The following is a 22,150-nucleotide window of genomic DNA, read 5'->3' on the forward strand; positions in this document are numbered from 1 at the left end:
TGGAATACTGATACAGTCCCTGAGGCAGCATTAGGTGTTTCCTCCCTTTTCACAAACCGAAACACTGATCAGCTGCTCTAATGCATCTAACCACTCAACTGTTCAAGGTTACAACCGATTTTATGGTTTGATATTGGCCTATCACAGATAAATTGATATTGGCGTATATGTTGTCTGATACGGAAACCTTTTTTTTAACAGAACATAATGCAGTAAAAGGTGCTTGGAGTAATTTTTTTTTTTTATAGTTATTTATAGTTATTATGTTCCCTATGTCGTTTATTATTTCAAATGAACTGATGCAATTTTGGACAATAAAGTGTATCATTAAAGTGTAAAATATCTTTCCTCTATTACATGTCTTTGTCACAAGCACTAGTGTATAGTGCTACCAAAGTGCACCTGAACAACTCTATTCTCCAGGTGAATGAATAAAATGTTTGCAGTTCTCTTGATCTGCTCCTGTTTGCCCTGTTTAAATTACTGCATTAAACTGATAAGACACACCCAACACTTCCTGTATCTGTTTCAAATTAAAAGCCCTTGAGTGTTTCAATAAACAGAGACCCTTCATTTCTTAACAAGGCTTTTATTTTGAATCATTTGCAGTGATGTGTTGTAACTAGAAGGTGGCAATAACACTTTAGATGAGTAATCCAGAACAACTGTTGAAAATAGCATGAATATCATGTTGACTTTATTCAATTGAAGCGATGAAAATGTACTATTGTATGTCAAATTTCCGTTACACAACCTCAGAAACAAGATACAACATGGGCCGATGTGTCCGCTCGTGCATGTGCACATCACAAGTGTGCTCTACTACAAATCCAAATAGGACTTTGCCCCAGGTAACAATTTTTTGATTTCCACAATTTGATCGATATCAGAATTTGCTAACATTGGTATTGGCATTGGCTCCAAAAGTATCCAGTATCAGTCAAACTCTATTCAGTGTGTTTTACTTCACTTTTAACTAAAACACAAGCTTGCCCTCAAGTTTCAGTGAGAGCATGCATGTGAATTTGAGATGTCGTTAGAAGATAAAATGTCTTCATTCAAAACATAAACCCACTCTGTGCCAAGATGAAACTGATACGCTGCATTTCAGCTCAGCAGTGTCATATTTCTGGAGGGGTGCCATCACAACTGCGTTTTAATAGACAGGTCTACAACCACCCCCTGCCTCATACTTGAAGACCTCAACCCCGACTGTGCCACGCAAGTGACCAACAAAGGACCTGAAGCTAACAGTTCATGCATATTCATCCTACGAACAACCTGACAGAAGCCAAATATTTAGCAGCTCTCTTCCTTTGTCCTTTTTCCAACACAGAAATGAAGTCTACAGTACGGGTTTGGTGTCACGTCGCTTGACACCTTTAGACAAACATTATGTCTTGTGACACCTCTGCACCTCTGAAAAGCAGGGTGTAGATAATCTATGCTCAGGAGAGAGAGGCGGAAATTTATGGAAGTCAAGATGATGAAAAGCTAATGAGGGCACCTCAACATGCTGAAATAAAGTCACCTCTTTGCTTCGAAATCAAGTAATTATGCCATTTCCATGAAAAAAGCAAAACACTAGCAACATCACAGACGACCCTATGTTCTGTGCGATCTGCAAAATCAATCCACAGTCGTGACAAAGGAAACAATCAAAGGGAAAAAGAAACAATCAATATTTATGTTTCCACAAATGCAACCTGAAATCCCACATCCCTAATAAACTAATACACCTCCTGTTGGTTTCATGTTACAGACGCTGTACTTTTGGCTGCAGGAGTATGATGAAGACTGAATGTTTCCGTTAGGTTTTTGTCACCAGTGTAATAGGAGCAGCGGAGTATATGATGGATAACAAAGCCACCTGTTGCACTGACATTTGTTATTACTTTCAGCAATCAACAGCGAAGATTTCTGGATTTCAGCTCCCCTGCACTCACAGCAATTTCAGCTGGTAACAAAGGCAATCACGCATCTCAAACATCATACAATCACTTATTTTAAACATACGACACTGTGAATGGGATGGAAATGGAGTCATTTGTTGTGCATAAAGCTTTTTTTTCTGCTGTAAAACTACAAATCCAGCGATAATTTCCCCCTTCTCTTTTCAAAACAGAAAAGACAGGAAATAAAAAAGGACAAATTATTATTTCTTTGTGAGACTTCCTCTTTTGTTCGCAGCCTGTGTAGATAGCATTGGGAAAAAGGCAAATATCCAAACAATTTCCTTTTAGCTCTGCTAATTAATTAAATGAGAGTTTTCCATGTGATGTTCTTTAACAAGAACACAGCCCCGTCTTCCCTGTTATAACTGAGAAAATACTTTTTAAATTATGCAAAAATATGAACATTTATCTGTGAAATAATTAAGGGTGTCTCACTACGTTAGAGAGTTCATTCACTCCAACTCTGTACGCCTTCATTATCTGCTGTCAGGCTGTAGTCAAGACAAATGCACCACTGCTGTGAAGAGTGGGTGCTTCACCTATTCAGCAACAGTAGCATCCTGCTCTGATCATAACCTCCGCAAGTTTCATTGTCAACCACTCTAAACTCATCGGGTTGTAAGGATGCAGATCTGTGGCTGATCTAAAACGAGTGCCAGGGGAAAAGGACCTACTGCGGAGGCCAAACAGCTGCTGAACCACAGAGCCACAGCTAACAGGTCTGCAGCAGAGCAGACCTCTGATTTCAGAGCTGTGATGTAAACTTTCAGGAGTCTCAGTGGTCTTCAAGTGATGAACACATGACCCATGAAAATGCAGTTGTTGTTTTTTTAATGATTTTTCATTCTTTTCTCTTCGTTTGAAACATACAATTACCTGCGTGGCAATTAGGCCTGGACATTATCTACGATGTGCAATAACAATACTGTAATGACGATATGATAAATGTACAAAGTGTGCATATTAGCTATACAGTTCCTATGTCCTTCTGCTTGAATATGTACACAAATACATGAACCACAAACAGTGAATAGCTTGTGCCCATTGAATAAAGACATGAAATAAATTATTTTGAACAAAATGGACATGAATACCAGTTCAACAGAACATCATTGCCATGGCCCATGTATCCAGGGATCCATCAGATTGGTCAAATGCTAGCATGTGTGTAAATATAATACATTTTTATTCATTGCGTTTAAGGTAGTCTACTCCAATGTGTTTATTGCTTATGTTCATGTCTTAATGAGGATCAAAATATGATTAATTTGTCAGCTTTAGTGTTAATTAAACATGCTTTTCTCAACACATTTGATCAGTGTGTAGGGCGTCGATAGTGTACCCATACAGAAAAGAGTTTTTGCACATGTAAAATGCATGTGTTTTTTCTGTAAGGGTATAAAGATAATTGCCAAGCCTAAAACACTTTAGTGGGCATTATCCACACTTTTAATTTAATGCAAATTTGTATTTCATACTGTACAGCAGTAGATTCCTTTATCTCATTGAGTATAATATAATTCTATACAATTCAAATGTGGTTATATTAATTTCAGTGGCAACATTTTAAATTACACAGATATTTTGAGATGACAGTGTTGGTTATGCACACTTCTGCTTATATAGATCCAATATAAAAACTAAGGCAGTAAATCTAATTACTCAACTAGATTTGAAAAATGTATATGGCCTTTATTGAATTGCTGCAGTATGGTTACCCTGGTTACTCTAGTTAAATTCCTCATAATGTTTTGGTTTCAGCTCTCAGAGCTGAAATGTGCATTTGTTTAAAATCATAATAAGCTGCTTTTTATACTCTAAATGAACTGCACTTTTTCCATGTTTTATGGTGTATTTATTAGATTAGTTGATTCTTCAGAGTTGAAAACTGAGAAACTACAGGTTCTTTATAGAGTCACTCTGAATACTAAAATATGCTTAATTTTTTATGATGGGCATCATTGTAATTGCAATTATCAGAGGAAACAGAGGTGTGTTGAAAACAAAAATAACACACAAATGTAGTGGAGACAATATTCATTCTCCACAGTGACATTATAAGTGCACTATAATTCATATAAATCAGAGGATGCATTTGATGTACTGTATGCACTGTATGTTTATGTCTGTACGACTCACAAAAACAAAACACTGTAAAGATTCATATTTATTACCCATTAAGTGACAAGAGCCAAAATATGATTTAATGGTAGCAGTGGAGTATTGTATCAGTGTTTGTGGACATTAAACTGAGTTATGACAACACAGCATGTCCAGTCCTTACCTGGTAATGATGGCCAGATGTGGTGGGCTCATGCAGGCCCCCATAAACAGCACCACGTTCTCATGGCGGGTGTTGCGGTAGGCCATCACCTCGCGCTTGAAGGCCTTCAGCTGGTCCTCGTTGTCGCGCTCGATGTCGATCAAGCGGATGGCGACCTCGCCGTGCCACCGTCCGTGGAAAACCTTGCCGAAGCGACCCTTGCCGATCATCTCTCCGATCTCCAGCTGCTCAAAGGGGATGTCCCACTCCTGCAGGAAGATGCTGGTCTGGCTGGCCTTGCGCGGGAAGTTGCGAGCCGACAGGAGCGACAGATTCATCTCCTCAAACTCATCGCCGGAGTCCTCGTCGTTGTCATTCTGTAACAAAGCAAAACGGAGCTGTTGTTTGGTAGCTGAAAGCCTGCGTTTCACAGATGTGCTTGTGATTAAAAAAAAAAAACTTACGCACAACAAAGAAGTGGTGTTAAAATATTCTACCAAGATGTCCAATTAATATGACAAATCCAGTTCAACAGCTGGAGGAGTACAATCTGCTTCTCCAAACTATCTTTAGTAGGAGTTTCAGATGAAACCAAATATCATCATGTATTCCCTGGATGAGCTCAGTTCTTTATCTGTCTGAAATACCATGAGGTATCAAACATTTTATACATTGCTAGATACAGACAGACAGATAGATAGATTACACATAGTGTATGTTGCCTCTATATAAAATTGTGTATAATTTATGCCTCGCTGTGTGCGCCTGAAATACTGACTGCAGCTGTTACCGATAAAAAAAAAAAAAAAAAAACTGAGTTATGAAAAGCAAAAACCACCAGAGGGAAAAACTGGCTGATTCATTTTGATTTGATTTTAAACATAATGTACTGCAAGAGTGAAAATGACCTATTCAAAGACGCCTGCTGGAATATCATTCAAAGCAATCTGCATCGCATTTCCTCAAAATATATCATTGTTATTGAAACAGCGATGACGAACGGTGAAGATGCGTCTTTTCCTTCTTGCTGCTTTTGACGCATAACTTACCTGGAGGCTCTTCAGGGTGCTGAGACAAATTATACTAAATGAGACAGCAACGCAAATGACTGTGACAAGTGATGTGTTTTGTCTTCATTCAGATTCACAAGTATTTTCACTCAGATATCACTGACAAAAATGTAGAGAAGTAAAGCAACAAGTGGAAAACTTACATGCACATTCAAAGTATCACACAGGTCACACTTAGAGATCGAAAGAAGGACTCACGTCTGATGTAGGTTCAACTTCGATTTGAAGTAAAGGGTTGCTCTCGTTCCTGAAAAGAAAGAGAGAAAAAAGACCATAAGGTAAAAACACAAATAAAGAAGGCCTTCTTCTACACATAACTGATGAGTCGACATGTTATTACATCATTTTATGTGCATCGATCATTTAAAAAAAAAAATGCATTTAGGTTCTTTGTTGTCCTGACAATGAGTGAATGATAGATTTTTCAATTCGTGGTACGCGAACAATGTTCCAGTCTTGATTGATACTCTGAAAAGATTTATTAAGAACCGCCTATGACGCTAGATATTTATACATGTGCTGCATCTGGGAGTACAGATTGTGAAAGGAAGGTGTGTTGTGCTAGTTGAGGTTAATGTAGCCTCCAGACCTTAAACGGAGATGAGGAGTGAACGACAGAGATCTAGTATTCTCACATCAAACATGCAGTCTTCAGCCCAAAGTACCATTTGTCAGATTTTGTGTATAGTTCCCTCCAAAAGGCTTAAAGGAACTTCTGCAACATACAGTAAATAGTCTTTGTAAAACTGGTAGAGTTCCCCCTTTTAAATTGTGCATCTACATTTTTTTGAGTAATATTTTACTGAACAATACAAGTTCCACTCATGCTTGGTTTTCAAACTTTTAAGCATGTAAAAAAGTAAAACATGTTTGGATAAAATGCATCTACCTGATGCAATTGGTGGTAGAGCAGCTTGATCTGGAGCCCACACCTGTGTTCATACAGGGTTATATGAAACAACATGGAAGATGTCATATCATAGCTGTATTGATCAAATATTTGGGACCACTGATTCAGGTCTAGAGGTGCCTTCGTCTTGAGCTTTTTTTGTACTTGTCAGTGCAGCTGATATAATATTGGAATAGCCATACACCACGTTATCATAAAAAATATGTTGTATTTAGGTCTAGGTTGACTGCATTTTACAATGAAAGCAGCCATTTAAGTGCTCTCTGTCGGTGGTGTTGCAGTACGTCCGTCTTCTATTCAAACAAAGTGATTGCTTATTGATTGCCCCTCAGTCTGATACACTCAAGAAATCTGAAAAACTTAGGGACTGAAATATTTTTCATTGAGTTCAGTAAGAGTTTTTGTGCACCAGAGCACTTGAACACAATGAAATAAATATGCTGCAAAGAACAATTTTATCTCTGCTGTGAGGCTTGATAAGCTGCTTGCCAACCTATTTTGTGAACGGGTAACCTCTGCAGTCTGCTTTTACCACGGCACCGAAGACGAGACATCTCGTTGGTGCAGAATCCCTTTGTTACACGAGATCTTTTATTGAGGCCATTTCAATCACTGTGATATGAAACATTTTCACTGCTGTTACATTCTCTTTATTCTTTATCATTACAAACCAATATTTATTTTCTACAACTGCAAAATGATGATTGACATTAAAGAATAAGAGTTATGCTTTTCAATTCCCAGTCTTCATTTGATTTTTTTTTAATCTTGTTTATTTTTGTTTACACATTATCTATGAGGAGCTTGTATTTTTACATTTTGATACCATTTTATTCAATCAGGCTGTGTATTTTGTTTTTAATGGTTTAATAGATTTACTGAAACGCCGGCTTTGAGACCGTAAACCACCTCCACTAGTTCACAGGTGGCAAAAGCACATTGATATTGAGACTATTTGACAGATAAATGACTAAAATGTTAAGAGGATAAAATGTAAGAAAGAGCACTCCTAATTAGTGGAAGCCTTTTCTGACCCAGATTTTTAAATTTCCGTCATTTTATGAACTTCCAAGTGCATTATCACCCTGAGCCCCCATTAATTTCTGACCTCGGCATGTACATTGGCACCTACACAGTGGGTGCCAATGACACGACGTAAATGAACCCTCTTCCCCTATTCAACCTATCCACCTCTGTCCACATAACTGGCTGTGTAACATCAGTGTGTAACCTCTCACCACCTCTCTGGTTTATTAACACTGGTTCACAAAGCCAAACCTGGACTCAGGGCAAAGACCACCGGTGAGGCAACGTATAAAGTAATGTGAGTCCTGTGGTGCCAAGGGCCCCTACCACCGGTTCGATCTCTGCTCTAATGAGGGAATCCTGCAGGGTGTTGGGGTCTGAAACAGGCCCTCATTAACCCCGAGAAGAGGCCATTAGGGCCAGGGAAATCTGCCAGCTGCCACCGCAAGAGCATACGAAGAAGTGGGTAAGGCGAGATAATAGCATTGATTAAATCAGAAGAATATAGGTTTTATAACCGCGTAGATGTATTCACAGTCACCAAAAGGCAGAAAACAGTGAGTAAAATTGTCCATCTGGAGTTATCGCAGTTGGAAGGATTCAAAGGGTTTAAGATGAGCGTGTTTTCACATATTTTTCTACCCTTTTTCCTTATCTCATTTCATCATTTCTAATTATCTATTCTACATATCTATTTGGCTGCATATGACTGCCCGAATATTAAGTATATATAGGGGGATATTTCTTCACTCCTTCAGAATGTGATGCTTTAATTGACTGATGCCGATGGGGAAGTTCAAATTTGATATATATACACTGTATCTCAGGTCCGACTGCAGAGTGGGCTGCTGTAAAAGTCTTGAACCGGTAGGTTTTACAGATCCTGCCCAAGAATATGAAATGCAACAGTCCCTGTTAAATTATTTTTACATGATTTTGCGAATGTGTTTCTATGGCAGAATGCAAGAAAAGTGAGCATCCTTTGACAACGGATATGTATATTTGTTCAAATCTTCCCCCAAGAGAACAAATGAGAGGGTGTCTCTTACAATTTAATCAACCTAAACAATCTAAAAAAAAATGTGTATTACAAATTAACATATTGGCCAGCCCCTGGCCAACTTTTATTAAATTACATTAGTATTATCTTTCATGCAGTACAGTGGTGCAATGGTTAGCATTGTTGCCTCACAATGAAAAGGTTCTGGGTTTGAATCCGGGCCTGGGCCTTTCTGTGCGGAGTTTGCATGTTCTCCCTGTGCCTGTGCGGGTTCTCTCCAGGTACTCCAGCTTCCTCCCACCATCCAAAAACATGCACCTCAAATGAACTGGTGATTCTACAAATTGCCCTGAGGTGTGAATGAGAGCGTAAATGGTCTTTGTTTCCGTCTGTCTCTATGTGTTGGCCCTGTGATGGACTGGCGATCTGTCCTGGGTGTAACCCTGCCTTTGTCCAAAGTGAGCTGGGATAGGCTCCAACCCCCCATGACCCTGTTCAGGATAAAGCGGGTATAGATAATGGATGGATGGATTATCTTTCATTGATCTTATTGTGAGGCTAAAACATGGCCCGAGAAACATCTATTTAAATAAGCAAAATGTGTACGCAGTCTCCTGCTGTATTAATATCAAACATCCTCATTTTGATAAAGGTTGAACCATGATTGTTTTACTGGCAAAAAAAAAGAAGCTTAACTGTCCCAGCCACAAGGGAGTTGTGACTGAAAAGAAAACCATTGCTGTTTTATGGTCAGCTGCACAAATCTCACTTGCCACTTTACCCATTTGGCTACATAAAACATCTGGGCCTCCATTAAATTGTATTTTCTGCTCCCCCCCTCCCCCCCATGAAAATAAATATATAGTGTGTATTTATATACAAACAGGTGATAATTTAAAGAGAAAAAAACCAGCATAATGTGTCTAAGTACCAGCTTCACTGCCCCTTTGCATTGACTCTTCGTTAGGCTACGCCCACCTATTGCTCACAGCTTCAGTCTTCACTGGGATTACAGTCTGGAAACCCTTTTCACATGAAGGCTCACTGCCCCCTTTTAAGGACAGACCAATCTGCAACCCTTGTGGGTGGCTAAGTGCGATGACGTGAAAGTCAACAATGGTGGTCGTGGCAGAGCTAGAAGAAGCGATACAAGCAGTTTTAGCAACACCAGAATATTTTGAGGACATGAAACCGAAGCAAGAACAATGCTCCTTGTATCCTCGTGTCCTTACATTTACCTACTCTGCAGTGGTCATTTATACCGACGTGGCGTTGCACACTGCTCACATTGGGGGAGTGTGTCTGTTCTTTACAGCTTGGTGAGTTTCGGCTCGCAATATAAATCATGTGTTTGTCAACATCAAATGGTTAAAGGCTGCTGCAATAGTCTCAAAATTAACACGAGGTCTATGGCCATTAGGGTGCAGCGGCAGGAAGCAAGCCCCGATGGAGCGAGGCCAGATCCTATCCCATTCATGAATTTGGGTCTGGTAGTACCAGGCCAACTGATTCCACAAGTCTCTGGAACTCTACGTGGGGATTCCTAAAGATATTCCCTCATCATTTGTTTTGATGATGGTCAAAAGATGGCAGAAACAGCTGTCTAATACTTCGATCCAAAATGGGTGTCAAACTGGGATGAGATCTGGTAAAGACCACAGCATGTGATTCACATCATTTTCTTTCTCATCAAACCATTCAGTGACCCCTCATGCCCAATGGAAGGGGCACTGTTATTCTGTTGGACATCACACCCATTGGGATAGAGATGTTTCATCATATGAGAAAGTTGATGACTCAGAACAACTTGACGTTGATTTGTAGAGACTCTTCTCTCTAAGGGGACAAATGGATCCAAAGCCAGCAAAATGCCTCCCACAGCTGAAGAGAGCCACCAGATCCACTCGGTGTGGAGGTAAAGCATTTTTTCTTGCAATTGTCACCTGTCTGTATCGACAGACCTTTTACTGCGCAGTATATCCCATAAAAATGACCATTTAGTCCTTACTGAGTTTCCCTTGCTTGAGATCAACAGCCTACACGACTACAACTCATTTACAATCAATCACAGAATGTACACAGAGACCAGTTTTAACCTGTCTTGGCCTGATAAGCTTTGCTAAAAGAAAAAAAAACTAAATTACTCATCGCACCTTTGTGCAAACCTGGCAGCGGAGCGTTACAGTTCAATGACTGACTGTGGTCTCAAGATACAGAAAATAAGTAAGGGTCACAGAATGATTATGGTAATGAGCGTGGCGCTAAACCCCAAACAATCCTGTTCTATTCAAATACATATGGAGCCCACTGTGATGTATGCACACCATTATTTGTAGTCCTATATTTTTTTCTACTGATTCTTATTATTGCCACAAAATTGCTTTCCTTTTCTTTTTTTTAATCTCAAAGCTGGCAGCTGCTACAGTTGTGTGGCATGAACACATGAAATAATACAGATTATGTTTGAATCCAGATACACAACATATACAACCCAGTGCCCCATATCTCAATTCAAAAAGTCATTTGCCATTTTCCATGTGGTGACCACGTTGATATTTCAAAAATAAAATTAACTGTGGTCGTATTTACTATTGATTAAACCATTACAATCAATGGATACGGACCATATTTCATCGCAACTGACCATCCGACTACAGATGGAGGTTCTCTTGTCCTGTTTCCTGTGATAGATTGAGAGCCTGATCTAATTAACATGTGGGTCGAAAGGCATCTCATCACTAATCCTCCTCTTCCGGTTGTTTTCCCATGACCACTGGCTTCCTCAAAGAGCCAGTGAAAATTCACTTGGCATCCCAAGTGTAGCGTGAACTAAAGGCCATGCTAACATTAGTCTCTGAGTAACAGTCACGTTGTCCCTCGCATTGAAATTGTCACCCAAATATCTGTGCTCCAATAAGTTTGATTTGGCCTCTGACCAGCGGCCATCGAGAGAAAGAGAGAAGAGGGAGGAGGAGACGAGGAAGCATGCAGATGAGAGAAAGACGAGACAGAGAAGAGAGCTGGAAGAGTAGTTTCTGACTTTCTTCAAGTGTAGTCTTGTGGTTCTGTTGGATTTCCTTCTGTAATAGGTTGTACTCACCCTGGTTCAGAGAGGACGGGGTGCAGGATGACCTGCGGCGCTCTGCTGGGGGGAACCTCTGGAGCAACATCTGGACACATTAGAATTACAACATGTCAAACCAACAAATTAGAACAAATATGCAGACAGTATTAAGTCATTTTGACTTTACTTTTCATGTTTAAGAAATGAGTGGAAGATATTAACTATAAATAGGACAAACAAATCGCAGCAGGATATACTGTATAGTCCTGCATTATAGCTGGGGGACACTGATGACAGAGGCACCACATAGAGACCTCAATTAACAGTTGTGTTTTCTTCTCCCAACTTTTCTCCAGATTTTTGAATGAAGACAATACAAAATAAAGTGAAGAAAAATTCACTTTATTCAGTTAAACACATGTAGCAACCTGGCAACAGCCAAGTCTGGTATTTTGGCTGTCGTCGTTTTGTTTTTTTGAAGCCATAAGTGTCCATATTTGGAAGAGCTGGGGAGGAGCGAGGGGCGGGTCTGATTGAGGACACTATGACCGCCCACCCATTCCAATAACCTGAATGCATCCCAGACCTGTAAATCAAACCAGGCACGCCCCCAAACATAGCTCTCTTTGAGGCTTAATATGTATTTAATTGTCTAAAATATTGAATCACAATCAATTTGTGTCTCACCATTAACCACATCATTTATAGTAATCTTAATTATGTCGATGAAGAAATTGACTGGCACACTGTTTGGAACAATGTCAATGGCATGTCTAAAAAATATGATCATTAGTTTATACATTTCATACTTTTTCACAGTTCTTTGCATAAAAGCTGGCTTGACAGCAGCAAAATAAAGCATAAAAAACATCTAAAAAAAAATATAGACGTTTCAGTAACAGACGTTTGTCTCTCATCAAATTCAGCATGTCATGACATACTGTCAGTCCTGTACAATGTGGATGGGGGATGGCATAAAAAGCAAAAGTCCGGCTGGCTAGGAATGGAAACTGGAACTAACTGCTGACGGTATTTGCACCCTGAGACCTGGGCTGTGAGGCTCTTTTGAAAAGAAACACTGTGAATTGACCATTGTCTTTTATTTTAATGTATTCATCTCTTCACCTGGTGTGCAATAAACATGTTAGCCGCACAATGAAACCACCCAGGCATTCTCATGTGGCCAACAGGAACAGTGACACTCTTTCTGGAATAGAGTCTGTGTTTTTAAAGCGTGTGAAATAAGCACATTTAATTTGATCACCATGAAAAGAGTGTATATATACAGTACATACACTACACTACAGTCATATTGGTGGAGAACGAGAAATAAGGTTGAGTGCTCTCCTTGCTGCTCTTTAGAAGCACTAATCTCTGACATGTGAGACGGAGTAAGGTCAGTTGTTTTGTTGTACACTCCTCTGAAAGACATCAGAGGATTTGCTGTCACGCTCGCTGTCTGTGTTGGCACACTTTAACAATTTGTGACACAAAGTGCGAGCCACAAACACTGTTCCCTTTGCAGCACGATGCATTAGAAGCTGCTGCCGTCACCTCACAGCAAGAAGGACCTGGTTTTGTTTTCTGTGTGGAGCCTGCACGGCTGTTTTCATGGATTCACTCCAAAGACCTGCGAGCCAGGACGACTGGAAGCTTCTACATTGTCCAAAGGTGTGAATGTGAGCCAGTCATATATATAGCCATGTACTGTATGAGATCCATGTGACAGAATGACAATTTTAGCAGGGCATCCCCACGGTCCTGCAAAATGTATACTGAGATAAGTTTAACCCAGACCAAAAATAGCACTCGTGAAAAGTTAATAAACGATTATATTTGAAATTAAAGTGTAATTGTCCCAGGAGGCTTATGTAGATGTGTTTTTTTTTTTTCTTTTCATGTCTAAACAAGAGCCAGCAATGAATTTAATATGACATGATTGTGGCATTAGTTCCACTCATCACATAATTAGATTGATGGAACAAACAGTAAGTGGTTGGGTTTGTCATGATTCAGTTTATAAAGGTAACTGATGTAATTAAGCTTAAAACCGACAGCAGTACGCACGGCTACAATAATCCCACCCTGCTGCTGTGTGCCGTGCAGTATATTTATGCCTCCTGTCGATCTCAGTTACACCTCACTCTGTTCCTCACACCACTCCAGGTTGTCTCGGCTGTAACAACCTATCAAATGAGACTGCATGGCACTAGTGTTGGCAAAAGCACAGAGTCCGAGCACAAATCATTAGGAAGCCCAAATGAGACAAGAATGAGTGGGTGTATGGGCGAAGAGTGTTCAAACAGGCCAAGGTGAGGGGAAGAAAATCAGCACCAACATCATCATCGTGGTGTATTATAGGTAGGGGAAATGATCAATTATGAGGCACTTACCAGGGAAGATGAACTGTTGTTTGTATTTGAAATAACTGGAGGCTGCGGAAAGAGATGAAAGAAGAGCTGGAGTTTGATCTGAAGTTGTGTGGTGCTGCCAATCTTACATGGCTGTTTGTTATTTGAGGCTTTTTACGATCCAATTAGTTAATAAACAGATTATAACACAAGTTTGCTTTACAAGACCTATTTAAAGTTCAGACAAAGGTATATCCCAGTATTAATTTTTCTGGATTAAGGAGGAGAATCTTTTTTTCCAAGGATTATTTGTGGGCATTTGAATGTGGGTGTGTCTATTACCTGTCAAATTGAACTGTTTCTGTTGCCGTGCTGACTGTGGGGAGGGGTGTAGTGGTGACGGGGGCGTGGCACTGCTGGGCAGGGGCGGAGCCGGGGAGGACGGGGTGGAGGAGGTGGTGGATGAGGGATTACTGCTGGAGTCTGGTTGGTATGGAACCGGGATGTGATCCTGAGAAAAGGCAGAAAAAAAAGAAAAGTCAAAACAAGCTTCACTTGAACTTTAGTACGGTGATTCTGAAGTAAAGTTTAAGTCAAAATGATTTCACTCTGCTTTGCTGCCGGCCTCTTTCTGAATCCAACACATTTGTAGAATTAATTTTGAATTTACAGGCAGGTCTTGGTTTTGATTAATTTCAGTACAAAATTAGAATCAACTTGCAGAGACCTGAAAGGTGCCTAACAGAAGTAATCCATCACAATGCTGACTTTACTTTGGTGGTTATGTTATAGTGTAGGCCTGTGCATGGAGCATTCTTTAAACTACTACTACTACTACTACTACTATGAGTGGTGCATTCAAAGATGTCCCAATAAGGTTAACTAAAATCCAATCAGGAGAACTAATTTACATGCACATATTTATTACATTTGTGCATATTTCTTTTAATCAGTTGAGTCTGTGTTTGAGTTGTTCACTTAAACTGACCAGAACTCAACTGAACCCTGTCAATCAATCAGAATCTAAACATGTTATTTTTTTTTTTTTTTTTTTTTGCTTCTTTTGCCATCTCCACGTCCTATGTTCATCACAGGAAGCTTCAAATTGTCACTGGGGTCAACATCCAGTCCAGTACTCTCCTTCATTTTTCTGCTCCAGGTCTCATTGGATCACTTCAATAACTCATTTTAGATCCACATCACAACCCCTAACAAGACTCCATCCAATTCCAGTTCAAATAAATACAATAACTTGAGCAAAATTTCGCAAGAAAATGATTCTGCTCAACGGCCAAGTCTTAAATCACGGATGTCTGATCATCCTCAAACGCAACAGTTTTAGGTTTCAAACTGCAATGCAATAATAACATAACTGACCAAAAACAATAGACAAGAAACTTTTCAATTTGATAGATTATCTACCTCAAGCGAGTTCAGAGTCTCTGCGAGATGATTTTTGAAGTGCTCTGGTAAAAGGGGAAGTCAATCTAAAGATGGAAGGTTTTGGAAAATGGCCGGCAATGATGCCGAGTATATGCAATTTGGACAAAAGAACAGAAATTGGTGTACAACCATTGATATCATCCTTTCTAATTTGATCATATCTACATAAAATAATAAGGCTGGTCTGTGAAAAATCATCACCCACAACGGCAAGTGATAAAAACTCAAATTACGTCACAAAATAAGAGACAGTGGTTGTGAGCCTTAAACTACAGACGTGTTTTGTGAGGTCACAGTGACCTCGATGTTCGACCACAAAAATCTGATCAGTTCATCTTTGACTCCAAGTGAACGTTTGTGCCTGGGTTGGAAAAAAATTCCCTCGAGGTTCCTGAAGTATTGCGTTAACGAGAATGGGACGGACAGACGACCTGAAAACATAATCCCTCCTGCCACGGTTTCAGTGGCGTGGAGGAGCAAAAACAAAAGTTAATCATTTTTTACATCAGTATGTTTTAAAGTGCAACGGTAATATTTTCAATTCAAGGAGTACAAACAAAAATTGTTTTTCATAAATATACTAGTAAAGTATCAGGTTGAAATGACTATTTCATTTATAAATATGAACATAATCAAGACTTTTAGTAGGATTAGATTTATAAAGATATCAAAGAAAAATTACTAGGATTTAAGTCGTAGGAATTGTTTTTACCCATTTGTATACATTACTCATTGGAGCTCCGTGCAACATGGATTTACATAAAAGCAGTAAACTGAAGTGAATTTTGACATTCTTAACATAATTATGAGGTACCCATTAAGATAATACAGGGGGACATTATTCTGTATACTACAGGACTCAGCTCTTGGTGTCACTGGACTTCCAGGGAATCTGGTACTTCCAATTCTTATTTTATAAACCATCCTGCAGCTCCTCAAAAAAGTTGACCAATGCATTTAAACCTGACCTTGACAATTAAATCAGTGGAAAAGTATTTGCTGATCCAAGCACTTTTCAAAATGTTTAGGCACACAGCAGTTTTAAAGGATAAATACAGGTGTATGTGCATTGAGATCTTATCCAAATGTTGATACCCACATACATTTCTTCAGATCTATCACAGTGATACCACCATGCCAGAAAACGTTTTTTCCCCTGGAACTGAGTGGAAAATGTTAAATGTGCTAGCTACAAAACATTCAGTGTATGGAAACAAATCCATGTGTGTAAACATCAATACTGCTCAAGATATTTCCGTACAGCTTCCTGATCCCCCGGGACAACACACCATGACTCATTATAACCAGCCCCCAAAAATGAAGGAACACGATATGTAGGACACACAGATTGTGATACAGAGTGTATTTTTGACACTTACCTTGTTGATCTTGTTGGTTTTGGGGAGCGTCTGACTAATGTGCAGGTCTGTGTACCTGAGCGGGTTGTTGATATCACATGGCACTGATTCAGTCCGTACCAGACGAGCTACTACAGAATAAAGCAACAGAGGAACAAGCGAGCACTGAAACAATACTTGCCTAATAGCTTTAGGAAAATGAGATGAAACGCTTTATGGGTTCCTGCTCCTATTGAACAAACTGGCCTTTCTTTAACACCATCCATTTGTTATCACACACAGACACTGCTTTATAAAAAAAAGTTTCCTTAAGCAACTCTGTCATTAAGAAACTGTCACTTCTCTCACTAAAGCTGGGTGGAAGAAGTCTAATTAGATTTCTTTACCTTGAGTCGTTCCTTGGTGATCTTATTTGGGGTGAAAAGGGAGGAGGAAAGCAGAGAAAAGGACAAAAGAATCTTAATTTTAATAGCAGATAATGGGAATTTTTTTCAGTACAGTCTGTGTCAGTATAAACAGTGCGTGACGCAATCACATTTGTCAAACCTAAGTGGCTTAATTAATAAGCAGATAACCTTCTATCTGCTCAAACCAGAAGAAGACGTTTCCCTTTTTTTTCTCTCTCTTCAGTAGCTTGAAGGACTCCGACACATTCAAATATGAATAATCATGAAGGAGATGGGTTTAAAATCTAGTTCAAGTCCTAATAAATGGATTTAATATCCTCATAAACACAATGCATTTTTAGGTACTGCCTGTTTGTAGAAATAACTAGTGTTGAGTCACTTTAAAAAAAAAAACTAGTCACTACATATTATTATTGTCATTATTAAGTAATTAAATGACTTCACTATTGAGAGAAAATAGGTTCCTGACATTTGTTTGACATTTGTTACTCTTTACATTCCATTTGTTACTCAGACTAGTTTGTTAAAAGTGCTGCAAAATGTCCACAATTACATATCACATGTTCTGTATTTAACGTGTAGAAATGAAAAGCTTGCATTGCGGTGTAACACTGGTTTATTCCGTCCCTGGTGTAAAGTTGCATGTGTTTTAGGCAAACGCTGTGGCTAGTTAGGCAACACAACATTAGTTAGCTTTGGGGATACCAGAAGGCACATTTTTCTTTCTTTTCATTGTAGCAAAAACTAACCCACACCTCCAGACCCTGCACCAAGCTAATCATACCTATCAAGGTGCGTTAAGACCGAACCCGAGGCCAATTTTAGACACAGCGTGACTGCATACAGACACACATGGCCTCAATTAAACACGCCTAAGGTGAAGCAAACTCAACGCATTATTTGAACAGATTTGCGCTTACCCCGGGGCTTTACAGTATGAGTCTTACTCATGAAGTTACAGAGGCGAGAAAAAAGGAGAGCGATTGGGTAGAAATGACAATGAGTTTCTGCTGCAATCAGTTATATTCGGTACATTGACTTTCTGGAGGAAATCAACGCAGAGTGTACAGCGATCAAATGTGTGTAAATGACAAAGCATGTTGAAAATTGACATCGTTTTCTGTCTGAACAAACCTTTAGACAACTATACGCAGTCCTATTAACTATTCAACTCTTTATCATACCCCTGGTAAGGCTGAAAACCAACTCCACAAATGTTGAGCTCACAAGGTGTGTAATTAATAACTGTAATGTAATTAATATTGTCTATAATTGTATCATTAACACTGTAAATTACAGCATACTACAGTATCTTTACAAAAATCAAGACAGTTCAGTTTCTAGTCAAGCAGATCTGCTTCATTAGCACTTAAAAGCCCTGTTACGACACCTGCCTCATGAAAACTGAAGAAATAACTTGGTTAGCAGTATATATTTAAAATCATCTTAGAAAAGCATCACCGTTAATGTTGATAGAAACATATGTGTTACATTGAAACCTACCTTTGAGGGATTCTCGTCCGCCTCGCTGTATGATCAGTAAATGGCAAGGTGGGGCTTCTTTGGTGCATTTGTTGTGGCACTTCAGCCTAAAAAAAATGAGTACTTAATTAGTATTTGTCTTTTTATTTTATGTTTGTTTAGTCACTGGTTTGTTTACAAAGCTATAGAGCCTGCAACATGCAAAGTGGGAGCAGTATCATGTGGAAAAACTGACTAAGGATGAAAATTGCTAACGTATTCAAGTAAGGTTAAAACGAAAGGGGTCTTCAACAAGTGTCACCTAGAAAAAAGAATCAAAAGAGACAAAGAAATACAAACAAAAAACTAGCAAGATGACAAACAAATTTCACAAAATAATGACAGGAATGTCAACAATTATGTGGGATCAGATATTAATCACTACAATAGCTACAATGAACGGTTCTTTTCAGCAGACCGGTCGTGATACCTACTTGCAGTTTTTACATTTCAGTCCAAACAACATTCCCTTTCCACATACTATGCAGGTCTGGGACATCCAATACTTTGTGGAAAACCTGCAACCGAAAGAAGAGAGTGAAAAATCTAGCCTCCATATGACATGTAAGAGCAGTGCATTACCACAAAGAGGCCACAGGTTCTATCCTTTCGCCTTTCATAACCTTCCCTCATTCTGACAGATGGCTTTTGTCGAACATGTCACCTCTCTGCGATGATAATAGATGCCTCAAGAAGTTCCTTTTTCTGAGTGTTTACCTTCCTAATCTCCCTCACCTGCTGATTTAATTTGGGCCCTTTTTCATTTTCATCTTTCAGCAACCCCGTGAACATTTTAGGCAGATGCTCTGCGGTGGGGGGCCACAGGGGTTACACCAATACAACAATTCAACAATCAGCCTGAGTGATGGCAGCTCAGAAGCCTGCGCAACTCTTTAAGAGTCAAACACAGTCGCTTCTCAAACAAATAAATCCACAGTAACAACCAATTCCCCAGCACAGGCCGACTGAGCGGTCCGAGCACGTATGCAGCTATCGGCTGTATTTACTGATGCGACGCCTGGGTGCCAGCAGTGAGGCTGGCTGGCTAATGACAGCTGACTAATGTAGTTTGACAGAATCCAAACCTCTTTAAGAGGCCCCTCCTTTGCCTCAACTGAGAGACACAACTCACTCCAAACAAAAGATCTTCTTAGTGGACCGTCAGATATGAATGATAATATGGCATTAAGGGCAGGTTCTGCATAACGAAATTATCTTTCAGTACAGAGGAGGCCCTAAAGCCAAAGTGGTGCATTGTGCTCCAACTACACAGATGAATTTATCTTCACAGGCCAACAAGGACACCATTCGAAATATGTGAATTGACGTAAAGGAGATTCTTGGATGGAAAAATGGTATTTCTTAAAAAACAACCTTAATCTTCGAATAACACCTCTATAAATTACATTTGGCTCCGTATGATGAGGCTTAAAGCTTCTCTTTCCACCTTGCTGACTTTCAACAGGAAAAAAAAACACGTTCTGGAGGTCGCTCATATCCCACAACTAATATGGTATTGTTTCACTTTTCAGATCACTAGCATTTGGAGTCAAGCCGGTTGAGAGAGAAAGACAGACAACGAGAGAAAGTGAGCTCAGATGAGTTATGCAAGAGGCCTTTTTTTTTTAATTGGACTGGTATTCCATCACAGAGGTATAAGTATATATGCACACACTCATCTACACTTTCCCCTCCAGGCCTACCTGTGTTTTATTGAGTTTCCCAGATCTCTTCGGGGAATCTGTGGGGACCAGCGAGGCACTGAGAGAGTGTCTGCGGAGGAACAGGGAAGAAGAAGATGATTTTCAGTTTTTTAATGGTAATACTGACAAACTGAGTGTTTTTAAGAATTGACTGATTATCTTGCATTAAGCATTCATGTAGCATATGTGGCATTTCAGGGAATGGACTGATTCTTGTAGCAACGAACTGACATTTCGGTGTCGGGTTTAATCCGCTGTTCAACTGACTCACTGCCAACTCATCACTGGAAATGAGACGTTGTCCAAACCACAATGTTTCTATTAACAATACCACAAAATACTGAAAAATATTTAATTTAACAAACATACTATTGTAACACAATAAGGGACATACGTTAACATGTCAGCATAAAAGTTTGTCTTCAAATATTCAGTAAACATATTATTGTGGTTTGTTAGAATCAGATCTGACAAACCAAATCACTTCCACACTACGAGCTGCTTCAGCCATGCTTGTGCATAAATTACATATGTAATGGGACGATGTCATCACGCCAACAAGTCCGAATATTGCCACTATATTCAAAACTAAAACGCTATCAGTGTGAATGACACAAGGCCGACAGATTATCTCAGCTCTCAGACTGCGGAAAACTTTCTTCAGATCAATGCTGACAAGACAGATGTGCTGATTGTAGCTCCAGATAGTGTTGTTCCCACAGTCCTACGAACAACTCTTTCCTCTGCTGTCCACACAAAATGAAGAAACTTGGGATAATATTCGAACATTCCTTGTCACTTGATTCCCATGTGAAGCAGCTCACAAAAACGTGTTTTTTCAAGTTGAGGAATATTGGCAAACTAAGATCTGTCATTTCACCGGCTGAACTACAGATGCTTATTCATGCTTTTATCTACCCTCGCATAGATACTGTAATGCTCTCGTTGGTTCCCCTATTACATCTAGTCTCCATCACTTACAGGTAGTTCAGAATGCTGATTTTAGACTCCTTACTATTACAAACAGACGGTCCCACATCACCCCTGTACTCAAATCCCTTCACTTACTCCCGGTTGCACACTGAATGTTCAGATTGATAGGTATCAGTAGGAAGATAGTTGGTAGGAAGGCTACTGTAGATGTTCCGATGGATGTACGCAGATATAAATAATGGGTATTCACAATGAAAGGAAGGAAAGAGCATAAATGCAGCCTAGATTCGAGTGCATTTCCAACAACAAAGAATAAATGATGTAACATCCAATGAAAAACTGCTCTCTTCGGTTTCTGGGGTGAAAATAGAATCAACCTGTGAAAGTCCCATCTGAAGCACCTGTTTGTATTGTTTACATGTTTAGCCGCAGACATCTCTTGATGATTACTTTTGTGCCAACTATATTCCATTGTGAGGAACTCGGGCTTAAAAAGACTTTCACCACAAAAACCTTTTCGCTTGGTCCATTAGTGCTCGCAGTGACTGGGCGGCCTGATACATTTCTGCACCAGCTCTTAATACCAGGTGAGAATGGCAGCCCACGCAGCATTGTCTGCGAAGGCGGCTGTATGCGGTGGATATGCAGTGGGATGATAGCACTCTCTGATGATGCGCTGGCTGTCAATAATTCAATAACAAAAGAGCTATGCTGAAAAATGATGACCAAGCCATGGGTCGTACTGGAGAGTGGATCATGCAAGATCACTTTAGTGTTTTGTTTCAATTACAGGTCCATTTAGGTGTTATTCTGTGACACATTTAACAATTTAGAAATGAATAGAGTCAATATAGAAGAAAAAGGAAGAGGGACCAAAATAATTTCCACCATGTTTTCATGGCACCAAAAAGCACTGAAATATTTATTAAAAGAGTCCTATACCAACTTAGCATTGCACTCAAGATGCACAATCCTAAAAAAGGATCCAAATCAACCACAATTTTCCATCATACTAGGTTGTGTGTGTTTCATGCTGACAAAACGTGTAACTATCTCACATTTTGCCGTCTATTTCAAGATTTGCCATAGTAATAAGTGGTCAAAATTAATACAGCAGTACCAGACTCTACTTTTTTTTTTTTTTTT

The 22,150-nt window shown here is 39.5% G+C and overlaps 1 protein-coding gene across 3 annotated transcripts in view; it reads right to left on the reverse strand.

The window, feature by feature from the left end:
* ksr2 (kinase suppressor of ras 2) overlaps window positions 1-22,150 on the reverse strand; it is a 117,703-nt gene that overhangs the window by 26,189 nt on the left and 69,364 nt on the right. For 2 of the 3 annotated variants that reach the window (XM_069716387.1, XM_069716385.1), the window contains exons 7-16: window positions 20,072-20,141; window positions 18,803-18,886; window positions 18,351-18,436; window positions 16,827-16,847; window positions 16,462-16,571; window positions 13,982-14,150; window positions 13,682-13,723; window positions 11,325-11,394; window positions 5,487-5,535; window positions 4,240-4,595 (exon numbers count right to left, since the gene is read on the reverse strand). In XM_069716387.1, coding sequence (XP_069572488.1) covers window positions 4,240-4,595; window positions 5,487-5,535; window positions 11,325-11,394; window positions 13,682-13,723; window positions 13,982-14,150; window positions 16,462-16,571; window positions 16,827-16,847; window positions 18,351-18,436; window positions 18,803-18,886; window positions 20,072-20,141 — 1,057 coding nt within the window. The remainder of the gene's footprint in view (window positions 1-4,239; window positions 4,596-5,486; window positions 5,536-11,324; window positions 11,395-13,681; window positions 13,724-13,981; window positions 14,151-16,461; window positions 16,572-16,826; window positions 16,848-18,350; window positions 18,437-18,802; window positions 18,887-20,071; window positions 20,142-22,150) is intronic. The other variant, XM_069716386.1, reaches the window with a different exon arrangement.

This window comes from Brachyistius frenatus, unplaced genomic scaffold, assembly GCF_029030835.1.
Source record: "Brachyistius frenatus isolate BFR_SWC_R1_liver_20210118 unplaced genomic scaffold, ASM2903083v1 Contig_156, whole genome shotgun sequence".
NCBI classification, from domain to species: Eukaryota; Metazoa; Chordata; class Actinopteri; family Embiotocidae; genus Brachyistius; species Brachyistius frenatus.